At 43.0% G+C, this 25,351-nt stretch overlaps 1 protein-coding gene across 1 annotated transcript in view; it reads left to right on the forward strand.

The window, feature by feature from the left end:
* The window catches only part of ryr2a (ryanodine receptor 2a (cardiac)), a 1,161,183-nt gene that overhangs the window by 185,187 nt on the left and 950,645 nt on the right, over positions 1 to 25,351 (forward strand). The window contains 5 exon segments of the mRNA XM_056296806.1: positions 11,920 to 12,136; positions 12,326 to 12,430; positions 13,680 to 13,783; positions 22,134 to 22,217; positions 22,427 to 22,586. Of these exon segments, the coding sequence (XP_056152781.1) occupies positions 11,920 to 12,136; positions 12,326 to 12,430; positions 13,680 to 13,783; positions 22,134 to 22,217; positions 22,427 to 22,586 (670 nt within the window).

Genomic DNA, 25,351 nt, shown 5'->3' on the forward strand with positions numbered 1-25,351 from the left:
TCCTAAAAAAAAATATTTCTTATCATTGGACCAAATCCTCACTGGATTTATATGGGACGGCAAAACCCCACATATTCGTAAGTCATTTCTGCAAAGGCTGAAAAAGTTAGGATGATGTCCATATCTCACTTTCTTCAATATTATTTGGCTAGCAATGTCAAAAACATTATATAATGTGTGTCAGGGATGGCGCAGAAGCTCCAGTTTGGGTAAAATTGGAATCTTTTAAATTGAAACTCCCGTCCTTAATCTTGGCCATTTTACCACTTAGCGGTGGCTCTTTTGAAAATCCTGTAGTTAACCATACATTAAAGATCAGGGTACAGTTTTGCAAACATTTTGGGTTACAAAACACTTCACTTCGATCTCCTATTTTTGCAAATCATCTTTGTAGCCCCTCTGTGTCAGACCTGGCTTTTCGGGACTGGCATGGAAATGGCATTAGAGTTGTTAATGATTGATATAAACGGTGTATGTGTAACATTTGAAAAATTGGCAGAAAGGTATGTCCTGCCACGCTCCCATTTTTTTCGGTACCTTCAGATTAGGTACTTTGTACAAAAAGGCTACCACCCTGGGGGCATCCGAGTAGTGTAGTGGTCTATTCCGTTGCCTACCAACATGGGGATCGCCGGTTCGAATCCTTGTGTTAACTCCAGCTTGGTTGGGCATCGCTAAGGACAAAATTGACCTGTCGCAAAGTCCCGCCCCCCTTAGTTACTGTTGCTATGCCCGTTGAGCATTTCAGAACTATCCAGGAAGTAGCCAGAAAACACCAAAACATGAAGGAAAAAATCAGCGCTTTGTGTGGGTAAAAGTAACAGTAATAATACGTTAGCTGTATTAGCTATCAATAATAGCTAGTAGCAAGCTTAGCTTGGAGCAGACAGGTATTCTTGTTGATTTTGGATGGACTAAGCTGGCCATGGGGTCTGCTATACTGCGGAATCTATTGCCGACGTCGCGCTTCTTGCGTTCTGGGTTTCGGGAAGAGAAAGAAAATTACACCCCCTCCAAACTTTTCACATATCTAGTATCCGATTTGCAGATCCCATAGGCACACCGTTTCAGCATTTTGTTGTGTGTTTGAAAGCTTGACGGACCGTTGCTAAGGTAGGATTGGACAAGCACCGTTCTGGGGTGGTACTTTGCGAAAGGTCAATTGGCCGTGTCTGCAGGTGGGAAGCTGGTGTGGGTGTGTGTCCTGGTAGCTGCACTAGCGCCTCTGGTCAGTCAGGGTGCCTGTTCGGGGGAGGGGCGACTGGGGGAATAGCGTGATCCCCCCACGTGCTACGTTGCCTTGATGGAACTCCTCACTGTCAGGTGAAAAGAAGCGGCTTGCAACACATATATCGGAGGAGGCATAGTCTGCAGCCCTCCCTGGATTGGCAGAGGGGGTGGAACAGTGACTGGGATGGCTCGGAAGAGTAAGGTAATTGGCCGGATACAGTTGGGGAGAAAAAAAGGAGAGAAAAAAAAAAGGCTACCACCCTTTCCCAGGGCAACCTCCAAGTACCCCGTTAGATGCTCTTTTAGGATTTAATACTAGTCTCAAAGGTGTCATCTCCTAGATATATGATGTAATTAACACTATTAACTATTAGTTAACACATTAACTATTACTCCATTGGCTCCCTGTTAAATACCATATTGACTTCAAGATCCTGCTCCTCACCTTTAAGGCCCTTAATAACCTAGCTCCTTCATATCTTTCCGAACTCCTTCATGTCCACACGCCCTCCCGCACTCTCAGATCCTCTTCTGCTCTCCAACTCACTACACCATCGGGCCACTTGACTACCATGGGGACTAGAGTCTTCAGTCGTTCTGCCCCCCACTTATGGAACTCTCCCACACAAGAAATTTGCAATATTGACTCTATTTCAACCTTCAAATCCCATCTCAAAACGTACCTTTTCAAACTGGCATATTCAGTCTGATCCACGCTTCATTGAGTTTTGTGCAGATGATGATTTTATACTTATCTGTGTATTAACTTTTTATTGTCTACCCTGCTTTGTTTTGATTTTATGCTGTCTGGTACAGTGCTGCTTGTTTTTTACTGTGTTCTGTAAGGTGTCCTTGAGTGCTCTCAAAGGCGCCCACAAATAAAATGTGTTACTATTATTATTATTAACCCACAATCTCTAAACGACCTAAGGACAATTTGGGAACAAGACCTAGGCTGGTCTTTTGCAGAGGACCAGAAGACTTCAATTCTTGACCTAGTACACTCCTCTTATCCTTGTTCTAGACACCGTCTAATACAATTCAAGATAGTTCACCGTCTTCATCTCACTAAAGAGAAACTGGCACGGATCTACCCAAACATTAATCCCACCTGTGATTGATGTAAGACTACCACTGCAGACTGGTAGTACATGTTTTGGTCATTCTCAAGCCTTCAGACTTTAGGGGAAAAGGTCTTTGAATCTCCCTGTGATGGCCTGTCAGCCTGTCCATGGTATCTCCCTGCCTGCCACCCAATGATTGCTGGGATAGGCTCCAGCATCCCCGCAACTCAGAGCAGGATAAGCCGTTTGGATAATGGATGGATGGATGGTCTTTGAATTCCTTAATGACATGTATAATATGACAATTGTACCTCAGCTCATTATTGCCCTGTTTGGATTGAGACCAGAGGATGCAGTGTAGTCGACTGAAACGTGCAATGTGGTTCCCTTAACTACTCTGTTAGCTCGACATTTCATCCTCCTCAATTAGAAGAGAGCAGTGCCATCATCCCATACAAGATAGTGTAAAGAGATTATGTTTTACCTGAAGCTTTAAAAAATCAAATTTACATTGAAGGGGAATGTAAAAGTGTCTGGAGGCCTTTTCTTACCTACTATGATAACCTAACCTTTCTTGGTTGGAGTTTAAAAAGATAAAAATGAGTGCACCCCCCCCTTGTCTGTGTTTATGTAAATGAAGTCGTTGTATATCTGTCATATATTTATTTGAACTTGATGTTATTTTGAAGGATGTTGGTGGGGTGTTGGAGACATGGTAGGGAGCAGGGGAGGGATGGAGGTAATACTGGATTTATTTCATAGATTGATTCTGTGATTTGTAAAATGCAAAATTCCAATAAATATGTTAATAAAAAAGTCATTGGCTTTATTAGTCCTGCTGTGTTCTCCATAATCAACAACTGTTTGTTATCTAGTCATGTCCCTGCTCAATTCAAACAAGCAGTTATTCAGCCACTTCTCAAAAATACCAAACCTTGATCCATCTTGATCCTAAAATTACAGGCCCATCTCCAAGTCGCCTTTTGTAGCCAACATTTTAGAAAAAGTCGTTGCTCAGCAGCTCACAACTGCAATAGATGAGCATAATATATTGGATACGTTTCATTCCAGCTTCTGCCAGTTGCACTCAACAGAAAGAGCTCGTCTTAGAGTCCCACATGATATCTTGATGCATTGTGACACAGGAGAATGTTCAGTGTTGGTGCTGTTGGATCTTGATGCAGCGTGTTATACTGTGGACTACTGTATCTTGGTTGAAAGACTTTAGCAGCAGGTGGGTATCTCTGCATAAGCCCTGCAATGGTTCTCCTCCAACATCTCTGATAGGAGTTTTGCTGTTTCTGCTGGCAGCTTCACCTGCTCATCTGAAAATCTTTACTGTGGTGTGCCTCAAGGTTCGGTCTTTCGGTCTGTTCTGTTTGCCTTGTATATGCTTCCCCTTGGACAGATAATAAGGCACTCCAATGTTATCTCCTATCACTGCTATGCAGATGATAGTCATGTATATGTCTCATTTAAACCTCAAAACATAGGTAAATTGTCATATTTAAGTAACTGCCTAAATGCTCTGAAAAACGGGATGCCAGGTAATTTCTTAAAACAAAATGCAGACAAAACAGAAATCCTTATTTCTGCCCCTCCTAGTCTTGTCCATGAGATAAGGGATGGTCTTTGGTGTCTTGCCTCATCGGTAAAATACTCCATAAGAAATCTAGGTGTCACTATGGATCAGGCTCTGATGCTGGACCCAGTGTTGTAGTACTCGAGTCCAGGACTCGGACTCGAGTCCGACTCGAGTCCTGATTTTCATGACTCGACTTGGACTTGAGCACTGATGACTCGGACTTGGACTCGGACTCGCGAATTTACTGCATTCGGACTCGGAAGTTGGAGACCCGGACTCTGACTTTTTAATTGATAAAGACTGTTTTTGTTAGATTTTTTTTAAATAATAGGCCCTATTAAAATATATTGATAGCTATATTAATACTGTAACATTATTCAATTTCGTGTAAGGGCAGGCACGTGTGTTCCACCTACATGCGGATTCACGTGGCGTGCATACCGTCATGTTCAGTAGCGCGAAGATGCCTAAAGAGACGCCCCGAATTGTGCTCTTTGCTTACACAGATTTTACAACAAATTCCAGCAAGATCACTGCTAGATGTTCGATATGTAAACGAACTATTGAGGAGAAGACCGGGACAACCTCAAACTTCAACAGACATCTGTCAAGGATGCACCCAGAAAAGTAAGTGATATGCAGTCAGTTGATGATATGGTTGGTGATCAGTTAACGTTAGCTAGCTAGCTATCTAGCTACGGTAACAATAGCCTCTGAAGTACCTCAACCACTGGTCCAAGATGTTCGGTTAGGTCGTGTGGGTATATCATATCACTAGAACCAAGTGAAATTGTATAGGTAAGTTAAGTAACGTTACTGTGAGAATGCTAATGCAGCATTGCACAGAAAAGTCACAGTACGGTTCGCTTTCGGTACGAGCGTGCCATCCATCTCACTAATGAGTTGGTAAGTAACACGCAGCGTCTTCGTGTTATAGGGAAATTAAAACTGATTTTTCTTATTTATCATTTAGCTAATTACCAAGTAGCATACACTTAACAGAAAAAAACACACCACTCTGAACTACCGTGTTAGCATTAATCTTAACTAGCAATAACAAATCTGCACATTGCAGATCTCCGCCATAAATATTCTCCAAGTGCGGAGAAGGAAGAAGTCTAGCCTATATGCATCCACAAATAATGTTGATAAAATGTGCACAACTTTACAATGCAAATAAAAATAATTGTAGGCTATTACTCGCTAAATGGACTAATTGAAGAAAGCTAATGTGGATGCCGCCACTGGTTTTCTTGAGAGCTGGAGACGGTACGAGATTTGACGGATGTGGCATTTCCCCCTCGATGTACCAAAAACTACCGAATCGTATCATGATTCGTGACACCGCATAGGCTACTGTAAATATGGGGATGTTTTTCTTTGCATATATGCAGCATTGGGTGTGCCAAATTCTAAAAATAGACACGCGCGACGTAGCTTTTGAACAGTACTATGTACTGGCTCTGTCTTCTAACAAAATCACACCCTCCCTGACCCATACAGAATAAACATACAGACTCACGGAGGATAGAGAGTTAAAGCTCAGCTAGGTAGCATGTAACATACTTAAATCAATAATTAAATGACTGGGTTTTGCTAATTAATCCCTGTCCTGTTAGTCTCATAAATTATGTATCTTTTCTCATACTTTTCATTTATCCAGCTAGCTTACATTAGTTAATCTACTAATATGGTAATGTTAGTTATAATAGATAACTAAATATGTAACTTAACTGGTTATGGTTCAAACAACTATGTGTATAATGTGTAACATTTGTATTGTTATTGCATATTGTTATAGCTATAACGTTACACATTTTTTGCTGTGAGAAAGATTACTTGAAACAGTTTGGCATCAGCAAGCTAAAGTGTGTATCCTATCTTCCCCTAGGTTCCAAGAATACCGTGCCTCCACTGCTTCAGATGTGATGCCAGCTGCTTCAGGTCAGAAGACTATCACATCATTTTTAAATGATGGACAGCAAAGGATGTACGACCTCAAACATCCACGTCAGAAGGCTATAAGTTATGCCCTTGTAAAAGATCTAATCATTAAGCGCTGCTTGCCACTCTCCATCGTTGACGAGGACTTCAAGCACTTGCTGCATGTCCTGGACCCTCAGTACCGGTCCATAGCAAGATCCACAATTTCCTCTGTGACCATTCCAGGAATGGTGGAAGTCAAGAAAGAACAGATAAAGAGCCAGCTGGCAGAAGCATCGAGTGTTGCTGTTACCACAGACATTTGGAGTGATCGAAAGATGCGGTCATTCCTTGGAGTGACAGCACACACAGTGGCAATGGATAAAAAAAACAGGAACTCAGCCTTCAGTCATATCTTCTTTCCTGCAAAAGAGTGCATGGGAAACACTCAGGAGAGAAGATTGCAATGATGTTTGAATGCTGTGCTGAAGAATACCTGATTAAGGACAAGATCAACTTTGTCATAACTGACAATGCATCCAACATGAGAAAAGCTTTCCAGACCAGCTTTCCCCTAGAGGATCCTTGTGATGCTGAAGCTCATGATCCCAGCACATTTGAGGAGGATGATGAAATATGGCAAGACCTGATGCCAGAAGATCAACAGACAGTCAATGACACTTTGGCTGAGAACTGTAAGATGCAGAGACTATCATGCTTCACACATTCACTGCAGTTGGTCATAAAAGATGGTCTGAAAGACACCAGTGGGCTGTCAGGCACCCTAGCAAAGCTATCCCGTGCAGCCAACCTCCTCCACAGTGGCACCTCGTTTAAAGACTGCTTTGAAGCGTGTTTTGGTGATGCAACAATTCCAACAGCGAATGCCACACGATGGAATTCCACTCTGAAGCAGGTGAAGGCTTATGTGCATTTAGACATGCAAAAGCTGTCCAGTGTGTTGGAATCAGAGGGGCACAAAAGCCTTATCTTATCCCCGCGAGAGTATGCTCAGCTTAAAGAACTGATCAAAGTTCTTGATCCGTTCTTAGAGGCAACCAACCTAACTCAGGGTGAGACTACTGTCACCGTCAGTGTGATTGTGCCCTGTGTCCTCACTCTGCGCTGTCACCTGCAGGAAATAAGAGGAAAAGCCAGATACTGTGGGCCTCTGGTGAGAGCTCTGGAGAGCTCCTTGAAAACAAGGTTTGCAGAGGTTTTCAGTGCAGTCAAGATACCAGGATGTGAGCCAGCTGAAGGAAGAGGCCCCACCAAATTTCCTTTCACCAATGCCTACTTCATAGCATCTGTGTTGGACCCAGCATTTGGCTTCCAGTGGCTAGAACATGATGTGCAGCTGGACAGTGACATCAAAGATGTGCTGAAGACTGAGATCAAAGGTGAGAAATGTTTTGATTAACGTTAGTTAAGTGATTAACTATTTGATTGTTGTGATGTTTATATCATTGAAGGTGTTACAATAAAGCACATAGGCGTGTCATTTGTCATGTAGGCCTAGTCAATAACATATTTGTAATGAGTCCCCCATGCCCCCTCTCATTTCAGAGTATATAAAGGCAGAGGGTGACAAGCAAGCGGTTTCAACAGCAGATGCAGCGGAAGCAACAGGACCAGGGGAAGGTGAACTTTCAGAGTCTCCTCCTGAGAAGCAATTGAGAATGTTCTCCCACTATAGGAGGACTCCCTCCTCCGCTGAGAAGAAGCCGTCTGGCCAGGCTCAGTTGACTGCATACCTCGACTTGATCGCTGAGCAGGACTCTGACTCAGTCCCGTGCCTCAGGTTTTGGCAGCAAAACAAATCCAAATTCCCTACCCTCTATCAGATTGCCACACAGGTATTCTCTATCCCTGCCTCCAGTGCACCCATTGAAAGGGTATTTAGTCATGGAGGCATTTTGATGAGGCCTCACCGTGCAAGGTTGAGTAGTTCCATGCTGTCAGATCTTATGTTTTTGAAATGCAACGTGTATGCTTAAAACTAGTGCCACCAGCCTTTTGTTCCTAACTATTCCTGAGAGACAATGTCTTTTGACTAGTTTTTATGACTGCATTGTATGCTGTGGAACTTACTTCTGTATACTGTTTCCACCATTTGCTAATATCATGCTATTCACAGCTATCAATGTGTTTTGAAGCACATCCAATGTTCAGAATGTCAAAGAAATTCAGACTGTTCTAAAAATGTGTGTGTGCGCGCATGCTTGCGCATGCATGTGTGCGAGTGTGTGGGTGTGCATTTGTTTGGCTATCGTGTCACAAAGTAAATAAACTCCCTTTGAAATGGTGACAGCTGTGTCATTTTTGTTTAATGTAGACCTTTTTTATTTGTATGTCAGATCTTTGACTGTGCCCGAGGGGATCACTGGAGCCATCTTGGAACTCGACTCAGACTCAACCTTGATGACTCGGACTCTGACTAGGGTAATAGGGACTCGACTCGGACTCAGGTAATGGGGACTCGACTCGGACTCGACTCGACTTTTCTTTGGTGACTCGGACTCGGACTTGGACTCGAACACTGGGGACTCGAGACTCGACTCGGACTCGAGGTTTAGTGACTCGACTACAACACTGGCTGGACCAACATGTCAAGTGTCTGAATTGCTCTTGTTTTTTCCAACTGAGAAACATTGCAAAGCTCAGGCCCATTGTGTCTCAAGCAGAGATGGAAATGTTAATTCGTGCTTTTGTCCTGTCTTGACTACTGTAACTCATTTTTCACCTGCCTCTGCAAAACAGCCTACAAGTGGTCCAAAATGCTATAGCTAAACTCTTGAACAGGCCCTCCAAAAGGTGTCATGTGACACTGATTCTGATTGTTCTTCACCGGCTTCCCATCAAATTCAGAATCCAATTCAAAGTTCATGTGATGACCTATAGAGCTCTGCATTGTCAGGCTCCTGTCTATATTAGAGATCTACTGCAGCCCTCTGTCACCAGCAGGTCTCTAAGGCCCTCTGATCAGGGTTTGCTGGATATTCCTCGATCTAGGCTTAAAACTAAAGGAGACTGTGCTTTTGGGGTTGTGGTTCCTAAACTTTGGAACTCTCTCCCTTTGGACTTAAGATCTGTGGACATTGAACACCTTTATAAAGCAGCTCAAGACCCATTTGTTTAGACTTGCTTTTGTGTGATTTTTTTTATTTACAGTGCATCCGGAAAGTATTCACACCCTTCACTTTCCCCACATTTTATTATGTTACAGCCTTATTCCAAAATGGATTAAATGCCTTTTTTTTCTCATCAATCTACACACAATACCCCATAATGACAAAGTGAAAAAGGTTTTGTAGAAATTTTTGACATCTCTGCTCTTGAAAGGTGCTCTTATCTCTTTCTTTCTTTCTTTCTTTCTCTCTCTCTCTCTCTCTCTCTCTCTCTCTCTCTCTCTATCCATCCATTATCCAAACTGTTCATCCTGCTCCCAGGGTCATGGGGATGCTTGAGCCTATCCCAGCAGTCATATATATATATATATATATATATATATATATATATATATATATATATATATATATATATATATATTAACTCTTGAACAACAAAACATTCGAACTATAACTTCTTATTGTTATAGTTTGAATATTTTCTCCTCTGATTGGTTGCTGTCCAACTGAAATTAGGGGTGTGACGCTGGGCAACGTAAACTGTATGATTCTTTGTTTAACCACATTAGCAGCTGATGAGTGCGAGATGCACGAAACAGGCCTGTACTGCTACACTACCGTTCAAAAGTTTGGGATCACCCAAACAATTTTGTGTTTTTCATGAAAAGTCACACTTATTCACCACCATATGTTGTGAAATGAATAGAAAATAGAGTCAAGACATTGACAAGGTTAGAAATAATGATTTGTATTTGAAATAAGATTTTTTTTACATCAAACTTTGCTTTCGTCAAAGAATCCTCCATTTGCAGCAATTACAGCATTGCAGACCTTTGGCATTCTAGCTGTTAATTTGTTGAGGTAATCTGGAGAAATTGCACCCCACGCTTCCAGAAGCAGCTCCCACAAGTTGGATTGGTTGGATGGGCACTTCTTTGAGCAGATTGAGTTTCTGGAGCATCACATTTGTGGGGTCAATTAAACGCTCAAAATGGCCAGAAAAAGAGAACTTTCATCTGAAACTCGACAGTCTATTCTTGTTCTTAGAAATGAAGGCTATTCCATGCGAGAAATTGCTAAGAAATTGAAGATTTCCTACACCGGTGTGTACTACTCCCTTCAGAGGACAGCACAAACAGGCTCTAACCAGAGTAGAAAAAGAAGTGGGAGGCCGCGTTGCACAACTGAGCAAGAAGATAAGTACATTAGAGTCTCTAGTTTGAGAAACAGACGCCTCACAGGTCCCCAACTGGCATCTTCATTAAATAGTACCTGTTAGAGCCTGTTTGTGCTGTCCTCTGAAGGGAGTAGTACACACCGGTGTAGGAAATCTTCAATTTCTTAGCAATTTCTCACATGGAATAGCCTTCATTTCTAAGAACAAGAATAGACTGTCGAGTTTCAGATGAAAGTTCTCTTTTTCTGGCCATTTTGAGCGTTTAATTGACCCCACAAATGTGATGCTCCAGAAACTCAATCTGCTCAAAGAAGTGCCCATCCAACCTATCCAACTTGTGGGAGCTGCTTCTGGAAGCGTGGGGTGCAATTTCTCCAGATTACCTCAACAAATTAACAGCTAGAATGCCAAAGGTCTGCAATGCTGTAATTGCTGCAAATGGAGGATTCTTTGACGAAAGCAAAGTTTGATGTAAAAAAAATCTTATTTCAAATACAAATCATTATTTCTAACCTTGTCAATGTCTTGACTCTATTTTCTATTCATTTCACAACATATGGTGGTGAATAAGTGTGACTTTTCATGGAAAACACGAAATTGTTTGGGTGATCCCAAACTTTTGAATGGTAGTGTATGTATTAAAATCTTTTTTCTTGTATCTGTGTTGATATTCCGCTCCTCATTAGTTGAGCACTTGTAACACCGTCAATGGTGTTGAGTGCTCGACTAATGAGGAGCAGAATATCAACTCCTCAGCTGCTAATGTGGTTAAACAAAGAATCATACAGTTTACGTTGCCCGGCGTCACTCCCCTAATTTTGGTTGGACAGCAACCAATCAGAGGAGAAAACATTCAAACTATAACAATAACAAGTTATAGTTTGAATGTTTTGTTGTCACAGTCATTTTACTTACTTCTACAGGTGGGGGCTCTGGGTTACCAACATGAACGGTCTCAACAGAATTTACAAATTTCTATTTTTATACCTGTATTTCAATATTTGACTGTGCCTCTACTTAGCAGCTTTTAATGAGCTGAAATCAAGTCTGCTAAGACTAAAATATTTTTTAAATCTGTACCATTAATTTATGCTCCCACTTATTTATGGCCTTATCTAATAGTAAACACATTACTCAATTACTCAATCAATTACTTTGAATGCAGATGTATCTTTTTAGTTAGTAGGCACTAGTGAAAGCATATAATTTTTTAACAGAAACATGAAATAAAATAAAATAAAAAACATATATAAATGTAGTGTGACGGTACCCTTTCAGTTACTATCAAGGGTAACTAAGTTATAGAAAGGCAAAATGACAACTTGTGGGCCCACGCACACTCACACCCCCATCACTCGGAACCCTCTGTGTATCCAAGGAGAAATGGAAGAAATCAAATACAACATTTATAAAACATATTTACATTTACTGAAAGAAATTCAGTCAGGGCTACATATTGCTTCTTAGGTGTGTGTGTGTGTGTGTGTGTGTTTGTTTGTTTGTTTTCATGGGCATGCATGTGCAGGGATTTAAAGTATGGGGTGATACGTAGGTGAGATAGTTGTGAGATTCTAAGGTGATAAAAATAACATCAGAAATCTCTCCTCTTTTCTTCCTCACCCCCATCTGTATTGACTTATCCTGTGCTGCCATCTTTCATCTTTTCTTTCTCCTTTCTCACTTCTCTGCTGTTTATTGTTCTCCTTTCTTTTCATCTCATGTGCTGTTTTCTATGATCTGTCTTCTCCATGTTCCTTGTTTTGCAGATGACTTGCTTCTATTCGCCACCCTTCTCTCTTGTTTCTCACTTAGGGTGCGTTTTTTGCTGGGAGGTCGTCATGGGGAATTTAAGTTCCTGCCCCCTCCAGGTTATGCCCCCTGTTATGAGGCAGTGCTGCCGAGGGAGAAGTTAAGGGTGGAACACAGCCAGGAATACAAACAGGACTATGAAGGGACCAGGGATCTACTGGGCCCCACCGTTACTCTATCACAGGCTGCCTTCACGCCCACACCTGTAGACACTAGCCAGGTAAAAATACAGGCGCGCACACACACACACACACACACACACACACACACACACACACACACACACACACACTGCATACACATGTTCAATATTTTATTTTTGTACTCAAAAAGATTTTAAATGTGTGTGTATGTGTGTGTGTTTTTTTCCGCCATGTGTTTCTATCTGTGCACAAATGTGCTTATGTAGGTAGTTTTGCCACCCCACCTGGAGAGAATCAGGGAGAAGCTTGCAGAGAACATACATGAACTGTGGGTGATGAATAAGATAGAACTGGGCTGGACCTTTGGAGCAGTGAGTATTGATTACAAGTGAAGTAACATATCATAGAAAATAGAAATGTCAAATATCCATAAACTGTGGGATGGTGTAGCCATTAAAACATACTGCAGAAACAGTTTGAAATGGGACCCCTCCGGTCCCATTTTTATACAGAATTATATTTATATAGAATTATATTTATACAGGGTCTGCGGTGGTGTAGCGGTCTAAGCATCGGCTTTGTGTCGATGCAGTTGCCCACTGGGGACCGGGTTTCGCGCCTCGGTCTTGTCAGATCCGACTATGGCCGGACTCGATGAAGCAATAATAATTGGCAACGCCATCTTGGGGAGGGGGGCGGAGTCGGCTTGTGTTTGTCACATGAATGCGTCTCTGTGTGTGTCGGAAAAAGCAGTGGTTCGGCCTGGAGTCGCCTTGTCACGGAAGTGGGGAGGCGTCTCCTTCCAGACTGCCGGCCAGAGAGATGCAGTTGGCGAACGCATGCAGTACGAGGGTGGATGTTTGAATTAAAATAGGGATCGATTGGCCACTAAATTGGGAGAAAAAAAGGAAAAATCAGAAATAAATTTAGAAAAAAAAAAATATTTATACAGAATTATATATATATAGAATTATATTTATACAGAATTATATTTATATAGACATATTTATACAGAATTATATTTATATAGACATATTTATACAGAATTATAGTTATATAAAATTATATATACATATAGAATTATGTTTATACAGAATTATATTTATATAAAGTTATATTTATATAGAATTATATTTATATAGACATACATTTACAGAATTATATTTTAATAAAATAATATTTATGCAAAATTATATTTATATAGAATGTTATTTATTTAGAATTATATTTATATAGAATTATATTGTTGAACAAGGGAGAATTTGTCACATCTATTGGCTGTAGGTTAATCTTCTAAAGGGGAATGAACATGGACTTCATGATCAGATCTGCACGTTGGGGTTACTAATCTGATTATGTTTTGCCAAAGCAGACCAACAGTGACTCTCAGAGGCACTTCTCCATGCTTCTTCATATTATAAACTTCAGAGAGTTGAACATCTGAACTAATTTTTTACTGCTGTTTATCCCTGATACCAACCCTGCTTCATACACAAGTCCCCCTGTTTGCTTTCTTTCCCATCATGCTTTCTCATGTAAAACATGAGGTATGTGCGTCTGTGTGTGTGTGTGTGTGTGTGTGTGTGTGTGTGTGTGTGTGTGTGTGTGTGTGTTTTCCAGGTGCGAGATGATAATAAGCGCCACCATCCTTGCCTAGTGGAGTTCTCCAAGCTTCCTGAACAAGAACGCAGCTACAACCTCCAGATGTCCCTTGAGACACTTAAGTATGCCTCCCGTTTTACAGGAGCATTAAACGCATTTATTGTACAAATGTAAAGTTTCTTGTGGACAGTATCTGTCTATTCCGATATCAGACTGGGGTCGAGGGCCCACACAGAAATCCACCTTTGATGTCCATAGTGGTTGAGTGGTACTCTGCACTAGGGCACATATCATGAAGGATATCACCTCCTCCACACGTGATGCACTCCATAGTGAAGTGGTTCCTATGTGTGCATTGCATTCTTGTGTATAAACATTGTGCATTGAACAAGATCCTTTCTGGAAATGATTAGATGACTGTGTAAACGCAAGCATGGGGATGCATTCATTGGAGAGGAATAATCCCAAAATACAGAATCAGGACCTGCAAGCCCAGCTTTAAGACTTGTCTAGAGAGAGCAATTGAGTATGGAAAGCCACCAAATTAGTTTAATTATGGGTTGCTACTTATGATGTGCTACCGTGTCCTCAATATCTCAGTCAGTGGGTAGGTAAAATTCTGTCCAGCTCTTATGCTCAGACATAGTTTCTCTTATGTCTTCTGTCATATGTAAAACAAGGTTGTTTAACCAAGCGTAAACCAGTGGTGATTCTGTATGTGGCAGGACTGTCGGAACATTTGAGACACGTATTTTCCAGTCATCATGTCTCAGTTGCTTTCATACCCCAAAACATGCTGTGCCAGAAGTTGGTCCATTCTAAGGATCTGGTCCCCTGGCACAAACAGCAATACAGTGTACACTGTTAATAGTCACACCAATTTGCATATGAAACCGATCATTGGTTTTAGTCATTATGCAACTGTATTGTTTATAAGGGTGGGGATACCTGCAGTCAGTGAAGAAGTCCCTTAGATGAGCGATGAAACGTTCCTCCCTTCTTCTCTTGGATCACCACCTTGCCATGGTAGAGAAGCTTGCGTTGTACCAATGATCTCAAGAGCTGAGATGAAGGGCGATCCAGCAAAGACCTCAACGGCGGAACTGACAGAAGATGTCTCCAGGTCACAACAGCAGTGAAGGCAGATGAAGGCTGCAACAGAGGGTGGTCCCCAGTCGTCTTGGTTCTCCATGCCATTGAACTCTGGCCACCCACTGCCAAGGACCTTGTGGTGGCTGCAAGCATATCAGCCTCTCCACGTGAAAAGCTGTCATGTGCAGGCGTCCTCCCATTATGTGGCTCCAGGATCAGCCTCTACACCCACCCGAGGACCCAGAGGGACCCAGAGGGAGGACACTCATACTCAATCCCGAGTGATGATGAAACATTTATCCCAATAAACATTGTTTTTAGATGAACTGATTTAACTTTCTGTGACCTCCATTTTAATTTTGCTGGAGAGCTCTGTGTCATGATCAGCTCTGAACAGCTGGAAGCCTGCCAGCCACAGCACAGAGTCCGGTATTGATGCACACCGCCAAATTTGCATGAAGAACAAAATGCAAGATAAAGAAATGTATCGTCTCTATTCTTCCCCACCAGTAGATGAAGTTCATCTAGTTTAATTTTCCCAGCAACAGAGTGTGTAGTCCGTGTGTGTGAAGATGCATGAGCACCCCGGCATTTTTTTTGCTCCTCGGCATCACACTGCGTGAACAAAGGTGAGTGCACCTTGGATCAAAATGTCCCAATAATTCTGCAGATGGAATGAGAAAGTTGGGAAATAAATCCGCAGAAGTAGTCTCCCTGTTGTTCATAGTCTCTTCTCTGGTGAATGAGATCTGGGTATTGCAGCAAAACACTGAGTTTGTGAAAAAAATAATAAAAAACAATGTCCAACCCACTGAGGCTGCCATCTGTGTCACCATTTTGAATAGATATCATAATGCATACTGGAAATGTTATTGTAATAGTTTCATTCCATGGTCAGAACCGTTCCGCTTTGCTGTGGAAAAGAACCATAACTATCAGCTTGTAAGTGAGCTGGAAGCCAGATTCATGTTGAATGTGTAGTGGCAGACTGAGCTGGAAGCCAGATTCATGTTGAACGTGTAGTGGCAGACTGAGCTGGAAGCCAGGTTCATGTTGCTTGTCTAGTGGCAGACTGAGCTGGGAGCCAGATTCATGTTGAACGTGTAGTGGCAGACTGAGCTGGAAGCCAGATTCATGTTGAATTTATAGTGGCAGACTGAGCTGGAAGCCAGATTCATGTTGAACGTGTAGTGGCAGACTTGAGCTGGAAGCCGGGTTCATGTTGAATGTGTAGTGGCAGACTGAGCTGGAAGCCAGATTCATGTTAAACGTGTAGTGGCAGACTTGAGCTGGAAGCCGGGTTCATGTTGAACGTGTAGTGGCAGACTGAGCTGGAAGCCAGGTTCATGTTGAATGTGTAGTGGCAGACTGAGCTGGAAGCCAGGTTCATGTTGAACGTGTAGTGGCAGACTGAGCTAGAAGCCAGGTTCATGTTGAATCTAGAGTGGCAGACTGAGCTGGAAGTCAGGTTCATGTTGAACGTGTAGTAGCAGACTGAGCTAGAAGCCACGTTCATGTTGAATCTATAGTGGCAGACTGAGCTGGAAGCCAGATTCACTTTGAATGTGTAGTGGCAGACTGAGCTAGAAGCCAGGTTCATGTTGAATCTATAGTGGCAGACTGAGCTGGAAGTCAGGTTCATGTTGAATCTATAGTGGCAGACTGAGCTGGAAGCCAGATTCATGTTGAACGTGTAGTGGCAGACTGAGCTGGAAGCCAGATTCATGTTGAATGTGTAGTGGCAGACTGAGCTGGAAGCCAGGTTCATGTTGGTTGTCTAGTGGCAGAATGAGCTAGAAATGAGGTTCTTGTTGGGTGTGTAGTGGCAGACTGAGCTAGAAGCCAGGTTCATGTTGAATGTGTAGTGGTAGACTGAGCTGGAAGCCAGATTCATGTTGAACGTGTAGTGGCAGACTGAGTTGGAAGCCGGGTTCATGTTGAATCCATAGTGGCAGACTGAGCTGGAAGCCAGATTCATGTTGAACGTGTAGTGGCAGACTGAGCTGGAAGTCAGGTTCATGTTGAATCTATAGTGGCAGACTGAGCTGGAAGCCAGATTCATGTTGAACGTGTAGTGGCAGACTGAGCTGGAAGCCAGATTCATGTTGAATGTGTAGTGGCAGACTGAGCTGGAAGCCAGGTTCATGTTGGTTGTTTAGTGGCAGAATGAGCTAGAAATGAGGTTCTTGTTGGGTGTGTAGTGGCAGACTGAGCTGGAAGCCAGGTTCATGTTGGTTGTCTAGTGGCAGAATGAGCTAGAAATGAGGTTCTTGTTGGGTGTGTAGTGGCAGACTGAGCTAGAAGCCAGGTTCATGTTGAATGTGTAGTGGCAGACTGAGCTGGAAGCCAAATTCATCTTGAACGTGTAGTGGCAGACTGAGCTGGAAGCCGGGTTCATGTTGAATCTATAGTGGCAGACTGAGCTGGAAGCCAGATTCATGTTGAACGTGTAGTGGCAGACTGAGCTGGAAGTCAGGTTCATGTTGAATCTATAGTGGCAGACTGAGCTGGAAGCCAGATTCATGTTGAACGTGTAGTGGCAGACTGAGCTGGAAGCCAGATTCATGTTGAATGTGTAGTGGCAGACTGAGCTGGAAGTCAGTTTCATGTTGAACGTGTAGTGGCAGACTGAGCTGGAAGCCAGATTCATGTTGAACGTGTAGTGGCAGACTGAGCTGGAAGCCAGGTTCATGTTGAATATGTAGTGGCAGACTGAGCTGGAAGCCAGGTTCTTGTTGGGTGTGTAGTGGCAGACTGAGCTAGAAGCCAGGTTCATGTTGAATCTATAGTGGCAGACTGAGCTGGAAGTCAGGTTCATGTTGAACGTGTAGTAGCAGACTGAGCTAGAAGCCACGTTCATGTTGAATCTATAGTGGCAGACTGAGCTGGAAGCCAGATTCACTTTGAATGTGTAGTGGCAGACTGAGCTAGAAGCCAGGTTCATGTTGAATCTATAGTGGCAGACTGAGCTGGAAGTCAGGTTCATGTTGAATCTATAGTGGCAGACTGAGCTGGAAGCCAGATTCATGTTGAACGTGTAGTGGCAGACTGAGCTGGAAGCCAGGTTCATGTTGAATGTGTAGTGGCAGACTGAGCTGGAAGCCAGGTTCATGTTGAATCTATAGTGGCAGACTGAGCTGGAAGCCAGATTCACTTTGAATGTGTAGTGGCAGACTGAGCTAGAAGCCAGGTTCATGTTGAATCTATAGTGGCAGACTGAGCTGGAAGTCAGGTTCATGTTGAATCTATAGTGGCAGACTGAGCTGGAAGCCAGATTCATGTTGAACGTGTAGTGGCAGACTGAGCTGGAAGCCAGATTCATGTTGAATGTGTAGTGGCAGACTGAGCTGGAAGCCAGGTTCATGTTGGTTGTCTAGTGGCAGAATGAGCTAGAAATGAGGTTCTTGTTGGGTGTGTAGTGGCAGACTGAGCTAGAAGCCAGGTTCATGTTGAATGTGTAGTGGCAGACTGAGCTGGAAGCCAGATTCATGTTGAATGTGTAGTGGCAGACTGAGCTGGAAGCCAGGTTCATGTTGGTTGTCTAGTGGCAGAATGAGCTAGAAATGAGGTTCTTGTTGGGTGTGTAGTGGCAGACTGAGCTAGAAGTCAGGTTCATGTTGAATGTGTAGTGGCAGACTGAGCTGGAAGCCAGATTCATGTTGAACGTGTTGTGGCAGACTGAGCTGGAAGCCGGGTTCATGTTGAATCTATAGTGGCAGACTGAGCTGGAAGCCGGGTTCATGTTGAATCTATAGTGGCAGACTGAGCTGGAAGTCAGGTTCATGTTGAATCTATAGTGGCAGACTGAGCTGGAAGCCAGATTCATGTTGAACGTGCAGTGGCAGACTGAGCTGGAAGCCGGGTTCATGTTGAACGTGTAGTGGCAGACTGAGCTGGAAGTCAGGTTCATGTTGAATGTGTAGTGGCAGACTGAGCTGGAAGCCAGATTCATGTTGAACGTGTAGTGGCAGACTGAGCTGGAAGCCGGGTTCATGTTGAATCTATAGTGGCAGACTGAGCTGGAAGCCAGATTCATGTTGAATCTATAGTGGCAGACTGAGCTGGAAGCCAGATTCACTTTGAATGTGTAGTGGCAGACTGAGCTAGAAGCCAGGTTCATGTTGAACGTGTAGTGGCAGACTGAGCTGGAAGCCAGGTTCATGTTGAATATGTAGTGGCAGACTGAGCTGGAAGCCAGGTTCTTGTTGGGTGTGTAGTGGCAGACTGAGCTAGAAGCCAGGTTCATGTTGAATCTATAGTGGCAGACTGAGCTGGAAGTCAGGTTCATGTTGAACGTGTAGTAGCAGACTGAGCTAGAAGCCACGTTCATGTTGAATCTATAGTGGCAGACTGAGCTGGAAGCCAGATTCACTTTGAATGTGTAGTGGCAGACTGAGCTAGAAGCCAGGTTCATGTTGAATCTATAGTGGCAGACTGAGCTGGAAGTCAGGTTCATGTTGAATCTATAGTGGCAGACTGAGCTGGAAGCCAGATTCATGTTGAACGTGTAGTGGCAGACTGAGCTGGAAGCCAGGTTCATGTTGAATGTGTAGTGGCAGACTGAGCTGGAAGCCAGGTTCATGTTGAATCTATAGTGGCAGACTGAGCTGGAAGCCAGATTCACTTTGAATGTGTAGTGGCAGACTGAGCTAGAAGCCAGGTTCATGTTGAATCTATAGTGGCAGACTGAGCTGGAAGTCAGGTTCATGTTGAATCTATAGTGCCAGACTGAGCTGGAAGCCAGATTCATGTTGAACGTGTAGTGGCAGACTGAGCTGGAAGCCAGATTCATGTTGAATGTGTAGTGGCAGACTGAGCTGGAAGCCAGGTTCATGTTGGTTGTCTAGTGGCAGAATGAGCTAGAAATGAGGTTCTTGTTGGGTGTGTAGTGGCAGACTGAGCTAGAAGCCAGGTTCATGTTGAATGTGTAGTGGCAGACTGAGCTGGAAGCCAGATTCATGTTGAATGTGTAGTGGCAGACTGAGCTGGAAGCCAGGTTCATGTTGGTTGTCTAGTGGCAGAATGAGCTAGAAATGAGGTTCTTGTTGGGTGTGTAGTGGCAGACTGAGCTAGAAGTCAGGTTCATGTTGAATGTGTAGTGGCAGACTGAGCTGGAAGCCAGATTCATGTTGAACGTGTTGTGGCAGACTGAGCTGGAAGCCGGGTTCATGTTGAATCTATAGTGGCAGACTGAGCTGGAAGCCGGGTTCATGTTGAATCTATAGTGGCAGACTGAGCTGGAAGTCAGGTTCATGTTGAATCTATAGTGGCAGACTGAGCTGGAAGCCAGATTCATGTTGAACGTGCAGTGGCAGACTGAGCTGGAAGCCGGGTTCATGTTGAACGTGTAGTGGCAGACTGAGCTGGAAGTCAGGTTCATGTTGAATGTGTAGTGGCAGACTGAGCTGGAAGCCAGATTCATGTTGAACGTGTAGTGGCAGACTGAGCTGGAAGCCGGGTTCATGTTGAATCTATAGTGGCAGACTGAGCTGGAAGCCAGATTCATGTTGAACGTGTAGTGGCAGACTGAGCTGGAAGCCGGGTTCATGTTGAATCTATAGTGGCAGACTGAGCTGGAAGTCAGGTTCATGTTGAATCTATAGTGGCAGACTGAGCTGGAAGCCAGATTCATGTTGAACGTGCAGTGGCAGACTGAGCTGGAAGCCGGGTTCATGTTGAACGTGTAGTGGCAGACTGAGCTGGAAGCCAGATTCATGTTGAACGTGTAGGGGCAGACTGAGCTGGAAGCCGGGTTCATGTTGAATCTATAGTGGCAGACTGAGCTGGAAGCCAGATTCATGTTGAACGTGTAGTGGCAGACTGAGCTGGAAGCCATATTCATGTTGAATGTGTAGCGGCAGACTGAGCTGGAAGCCAGGTTCATGTTGGACCTACAGTGGCAGACTGCTGGAAGTGAGATTCATGTTGGATGTATAGTGGCAGAGTGATCTAGAAGCCAGGTTCATGTTGGATGTGTAGTGGCAGACTGAGCTGGAAACCAGGTTTATGTTGGATGTGTAATGTCCGACTAGCTAGAAGCTACGTTCATGTTGAATGTATCGTGGCAGATTGAGCTGGTTTGGTTACAAGACATGTGAATGGATCAATGACAGCAACAACACTGAGAATAAAATTAGGCTGTGAAGTCACTTGCAAAGAAAAATGGTAAATAAGTCGTCAGTTGAAGGTGAAGATGATGGCGTCACACATTGATAATGTTCTTCTACTGCTGGCTAAGTTATATAATCGACTATCTCAAATGTGGTACTGGAGAGATGATTTGTATTTCAGGGCAATATTGCAGCCAGGCTTTTGTTGTCCTAGCTCCAGACGCAGAGGAGGCTTTTTTTGGACGTTGCTGGCTAGGCTGAGTCTTGTCAGAATTAGTCACACAATAAGCTATTTTTCACTTTTCTACAGTTTAACCCAAATGTTTAATGCTGATGTAACGACCACAAATGGCTAGACTTGCTGACCCTTGTCTGACGGGTCGGACCCTACATTTTCCAGAGGCGTGAGGGAGCTGATATGCTGAAGCGCGGAGACGTGCTTCCTGAAGGAGAGGGGTAGTATAATGACCACGGAGGACTAGACTTGCTGGCCCTTGGCTAACGGGTCAGACCCTTTAGTTGACTGGTTAACGTAGTAGCCCGTGGTGCGGGAGACACGGGTTCGCGTCCTGGCTGCAGTGGTTCCCGTCTTGCCCCTGAATTCGCTACATTGGTGTCAGAATTGGGATGGTGAGACCATGAGGCCATCGGAAGTGCGTGCGCCCAGAGGTGTGAGGGAGCTGATATGGTCAAGCACAGGGATGCACTTCCCAAATGAGGGGAGTAGTGTAATGACCACGAATAAATAGACTCGCTGGCCCTTGGCTAACGGGTCATACCCTTTAGTCAACTGGTTAACGTAGCCGCCCATGGTGCGGGGGACCCGGGTTCACATCTCGGCTGTGGCAGCGACCCGGCTGTGGCAGCGACCCAGCTGCCTCCTGAATTCACTACACTGACAATCCCTATTAGACGTGACTCTAATTACCTGTCCAGTAATGCGTTTTAAGACCATTTGTTTTTGCTTGTGGGAATACAACAATGTAATCCACTTGATCAGATGTCATTTAAACATTACTTAAACTACTTGATACTTAAATATTAATACTTATACTTAAATATTCCCCAGGCACATCCATCAACCATCCTGTAAATGCTGTGTCCTTACTGACAAATGCAACTGGGCCACACAATTCTCAAGGAAGTACTTATCCCTTCATAAAGCACGTCTAACAACCCTTCTATGTTTCTTTGTGTGTTTGTGTGCACGCGGGTGTGTTCTCTGCATGTGTGTTGTGATTTGTGTTCTTTGTGTATGTGTGTCTCTCAGAACTCTCCTGGCCTTGGGCTGCCATGTTGGATTAGCTGATGAACATGCTGTGAAGAAGGTTAAGAGAATGAAACTTTCCCCTACGTAAGTCACCTTGATCAAATTCACACCTGAACCAATTAAACTAAATCTAATCAAGGAAGAGAACATTACAAAAACAGAAGAATTGTAAAGAAAGGTAAAGAACTGATAGATTAATTGATAAAGATCAGGTAAAGGAAATGACAGAATTTATTGGGATCCTCTTTTGAGTAGAATGTTTTTGGTCATCTTTAACCCTCTGTGCTGCACAGGTATGAGCTGTCCAGTGGATATAAACCTGCTCCCATGGACATCAGTCACATCAAGCTGGCCTCCACCCAGGAAGCCATGGTGGACAAGCTGGCTGAGAATGCACACAACGTCTGGGCACGAGACCGTATACGCCAGGGTTGGACTTACGGCATCCAGCAGGTTAGTGTGTGTCCCTCTGGGACCGCTGGCTGGTTTGAGGCCTTTACACATGTGTTGATGAATCAGAATCACAATCAGAATCAGAACACTTTATTCATCCCCGAGTGGAAATCGGGCTCTATTATAGACACTCACACTCTAGTAAAGAACAAACTAAAAACTAACAAGATACAAGGTAAGAAGGAAATAAAAGCAAATAGAAACAAGAAAAGCAGAAACCAATACAAATAAAACATAAAATAAGAAATGGAAATAAGAACAAAATATATCAACAGGCATGGTGTACATAACACCCTATCTATACTGCACTACCACAGCACACAACAACAGCACAAACAAAACCTGACAGGGTAACACAGAAGGGCCAGTCCCATGACCATTAAATGCGAGTGTCGACACTCTGAGGGAGGAGTTGTAAAGTGTGATGGCCACAGGCAGGAATGACCTCCTGTGGCGCTCTGTAGTGTGCCCAACCAGCGCATCATGGAGTGGGAGGGAGACATTGTCCATGATGGCACATAACTTCAACAGCATCCTCCTCTCAGTTGATAGCTGATAACAACATGTTTCAGTCTTTGAGCCATATTTGGCATTATTCTTTGTATTGTAAATGCCATGCTGGCACTTTCATGCCATAGCTTATGGCATGAAACAGGCTTGTACTGTCTCATAAAGAATTTACTTGACTCACTGCATTTTATATATATATACGTATGTGTGTGTGTGTGTGTGTGTGTGTGTGTGGATATGTATGTATGTATGTATGTATGTATGTATGTATGTATGTATGTATGTATGTATGTATGTATGTATGTATGTATGTATATGTATGTAAATATACAGATGCAGGAAAAAAGTTTTAATACATAGCAATACAAGCCTGTTTTGTGTGTCGAGCACTCATCAGCTGCTAATGTCATTAATAACATAATGTCATTAATGACATTAGCAGATGGTGGCTGCGGAGGACCAAACGCACTCGACTGCGGCAGAGCGTAACAGAAACATGTAGAAAAACACTATCGCCATCTGTGGGCGAAGATATGAGTCACTCCTTTACATTATATACATACATGCACACACACACACACACATATGTATGTATGTATGTATATATAGAGAGAGAGCGTTTTTTTTTTTCTGAAACCGTCAATGGTGTTGATAGAAGTGCTCAACTAATGAGGAGCGGAATAGTCCTGCATCTGTATATATATATATATATATATATATATATATATATATATATATATATATATATATATATATATATATATATACAAACACACACACACACACACACACACACACACATATATATATATATATATCAACACGGATACAGGAAAAAAGATGTTAATGCATAGCAGTACAGGCTTGTTTCAAGCGTCTCACACTCATCAGCTGCCAATGTGTTTTCACAAAGAATCATATGGGGAAACATTCAGATTATAACAGCCAGTGGGGTAGGTACTTATGATGCACAGCAACCAATGGAGGGGTAGAAAACATTACAACCAATGGGACTGGGGTTTGTTTTGAAAAGCGTTTAGAGGCCAGGGCGCTGTTGAAATGGCGCACATTAAAAATATCACAGGGTAACATGTGAATTATATATTGGGGTGGTGTTGGGCAGTTAAAAAAATATATTTAAAAAAACACATTTAAAATATGGTATTTAAAAAAAATCCATATTTAAAATAGCATATTTAAAAAAACATTTAAAAAACCTGATAAATGTCATATGTGTATCATCTAATGGGGGGGGGGATAATGAAGATGTTTTACTTATAGTTACAAAGGAGATATTTTTTTCGGTGTCTACAACTGGTGGCCAATTTGTTTCTATTATTCGAGGTGGACATATCAGGTCTGCAAATAATAAAATACTTTTCTGCCAAGCACAGGTCACATCTTTTACCCCTAACTGAATATGCACTACTCTTTGTAAGGATTTTCCATGAGACAGAATAACTGATATTCTTGTCTACCAATGACCAAATGTGGCGGCTTTAGGCCGTTACATTTTTGCATGCTCATTTCTGAACTACTCTACTCATATGGGCGTTAAACCTCATTTTAAAAGGGCCTCTCTGTTAATCCTACATGAGTGTCCACACCATCCCTACAGCGGTGACAAGAGAAGACAACTCCATAGGGCCTCTCTGTTAATACCACGTAAGTGTCCACATTGTAGTTGTCTTCTCTTGTCACCGATGCCTGGTAGATGACTCCCTCTATCTGGCATTTTCCTTCTAGAGGACACAATGTCTTAACACGGCAGTTGCAGTTGGAGGTGCTTGGTTGTGGTGAGGGGGTGTGTGTCTTGGTCATGATGCTTGTGTTGTGGGATGAAATAACCTGCTGAACATTTGGCCTGCAGCTGTAGCTCATTTTGACTGTGTTCCTGTTGAATATTTTCCTCAGTTGGTGGTCTGGGGTAAAGCACTCATCCAAAAGCTTGAAAAATAGTTTTCCAATATTAGAGGCCACACGGTGTCGCTGTAGGAGGCTTATACCAGGTGATGTTACACTTTCTGCTGCGGTTTTTTTGTTGTTGTTGCTGGCTGTCGCGAGATGGTGGTGGATTGCACTTCAGTCTTAAATCATATCCATATGTTTGTAAGGCTTCCTGGTATGGGGGGGGGGGGCTTCATTAAAGATGGCTTCGCTGGGTGATAAACATGAGAGTCTTTTGTTTATGCTCACTGGGGTATTTTTCCAGATGGAGGAAGTCAATCTGTTTTTTGTTAGCCTGAATTGTAATT

Source organism: Lampris incognitus, chromosome 17 (genome assembly GCF_029633865.1).
Source record: "Lampris incognitus isolate fLamInc1 chromosome 17, fLamInc1.hap2, whole genome shotgun sequence".
NCBI classification, from domain to species: domain Eukaryota; kingdom Metazoa; phylum Chordata; class Actinopteri; order Lampriformes; family Lampridae; genus Lampris; species Lampris incognitus.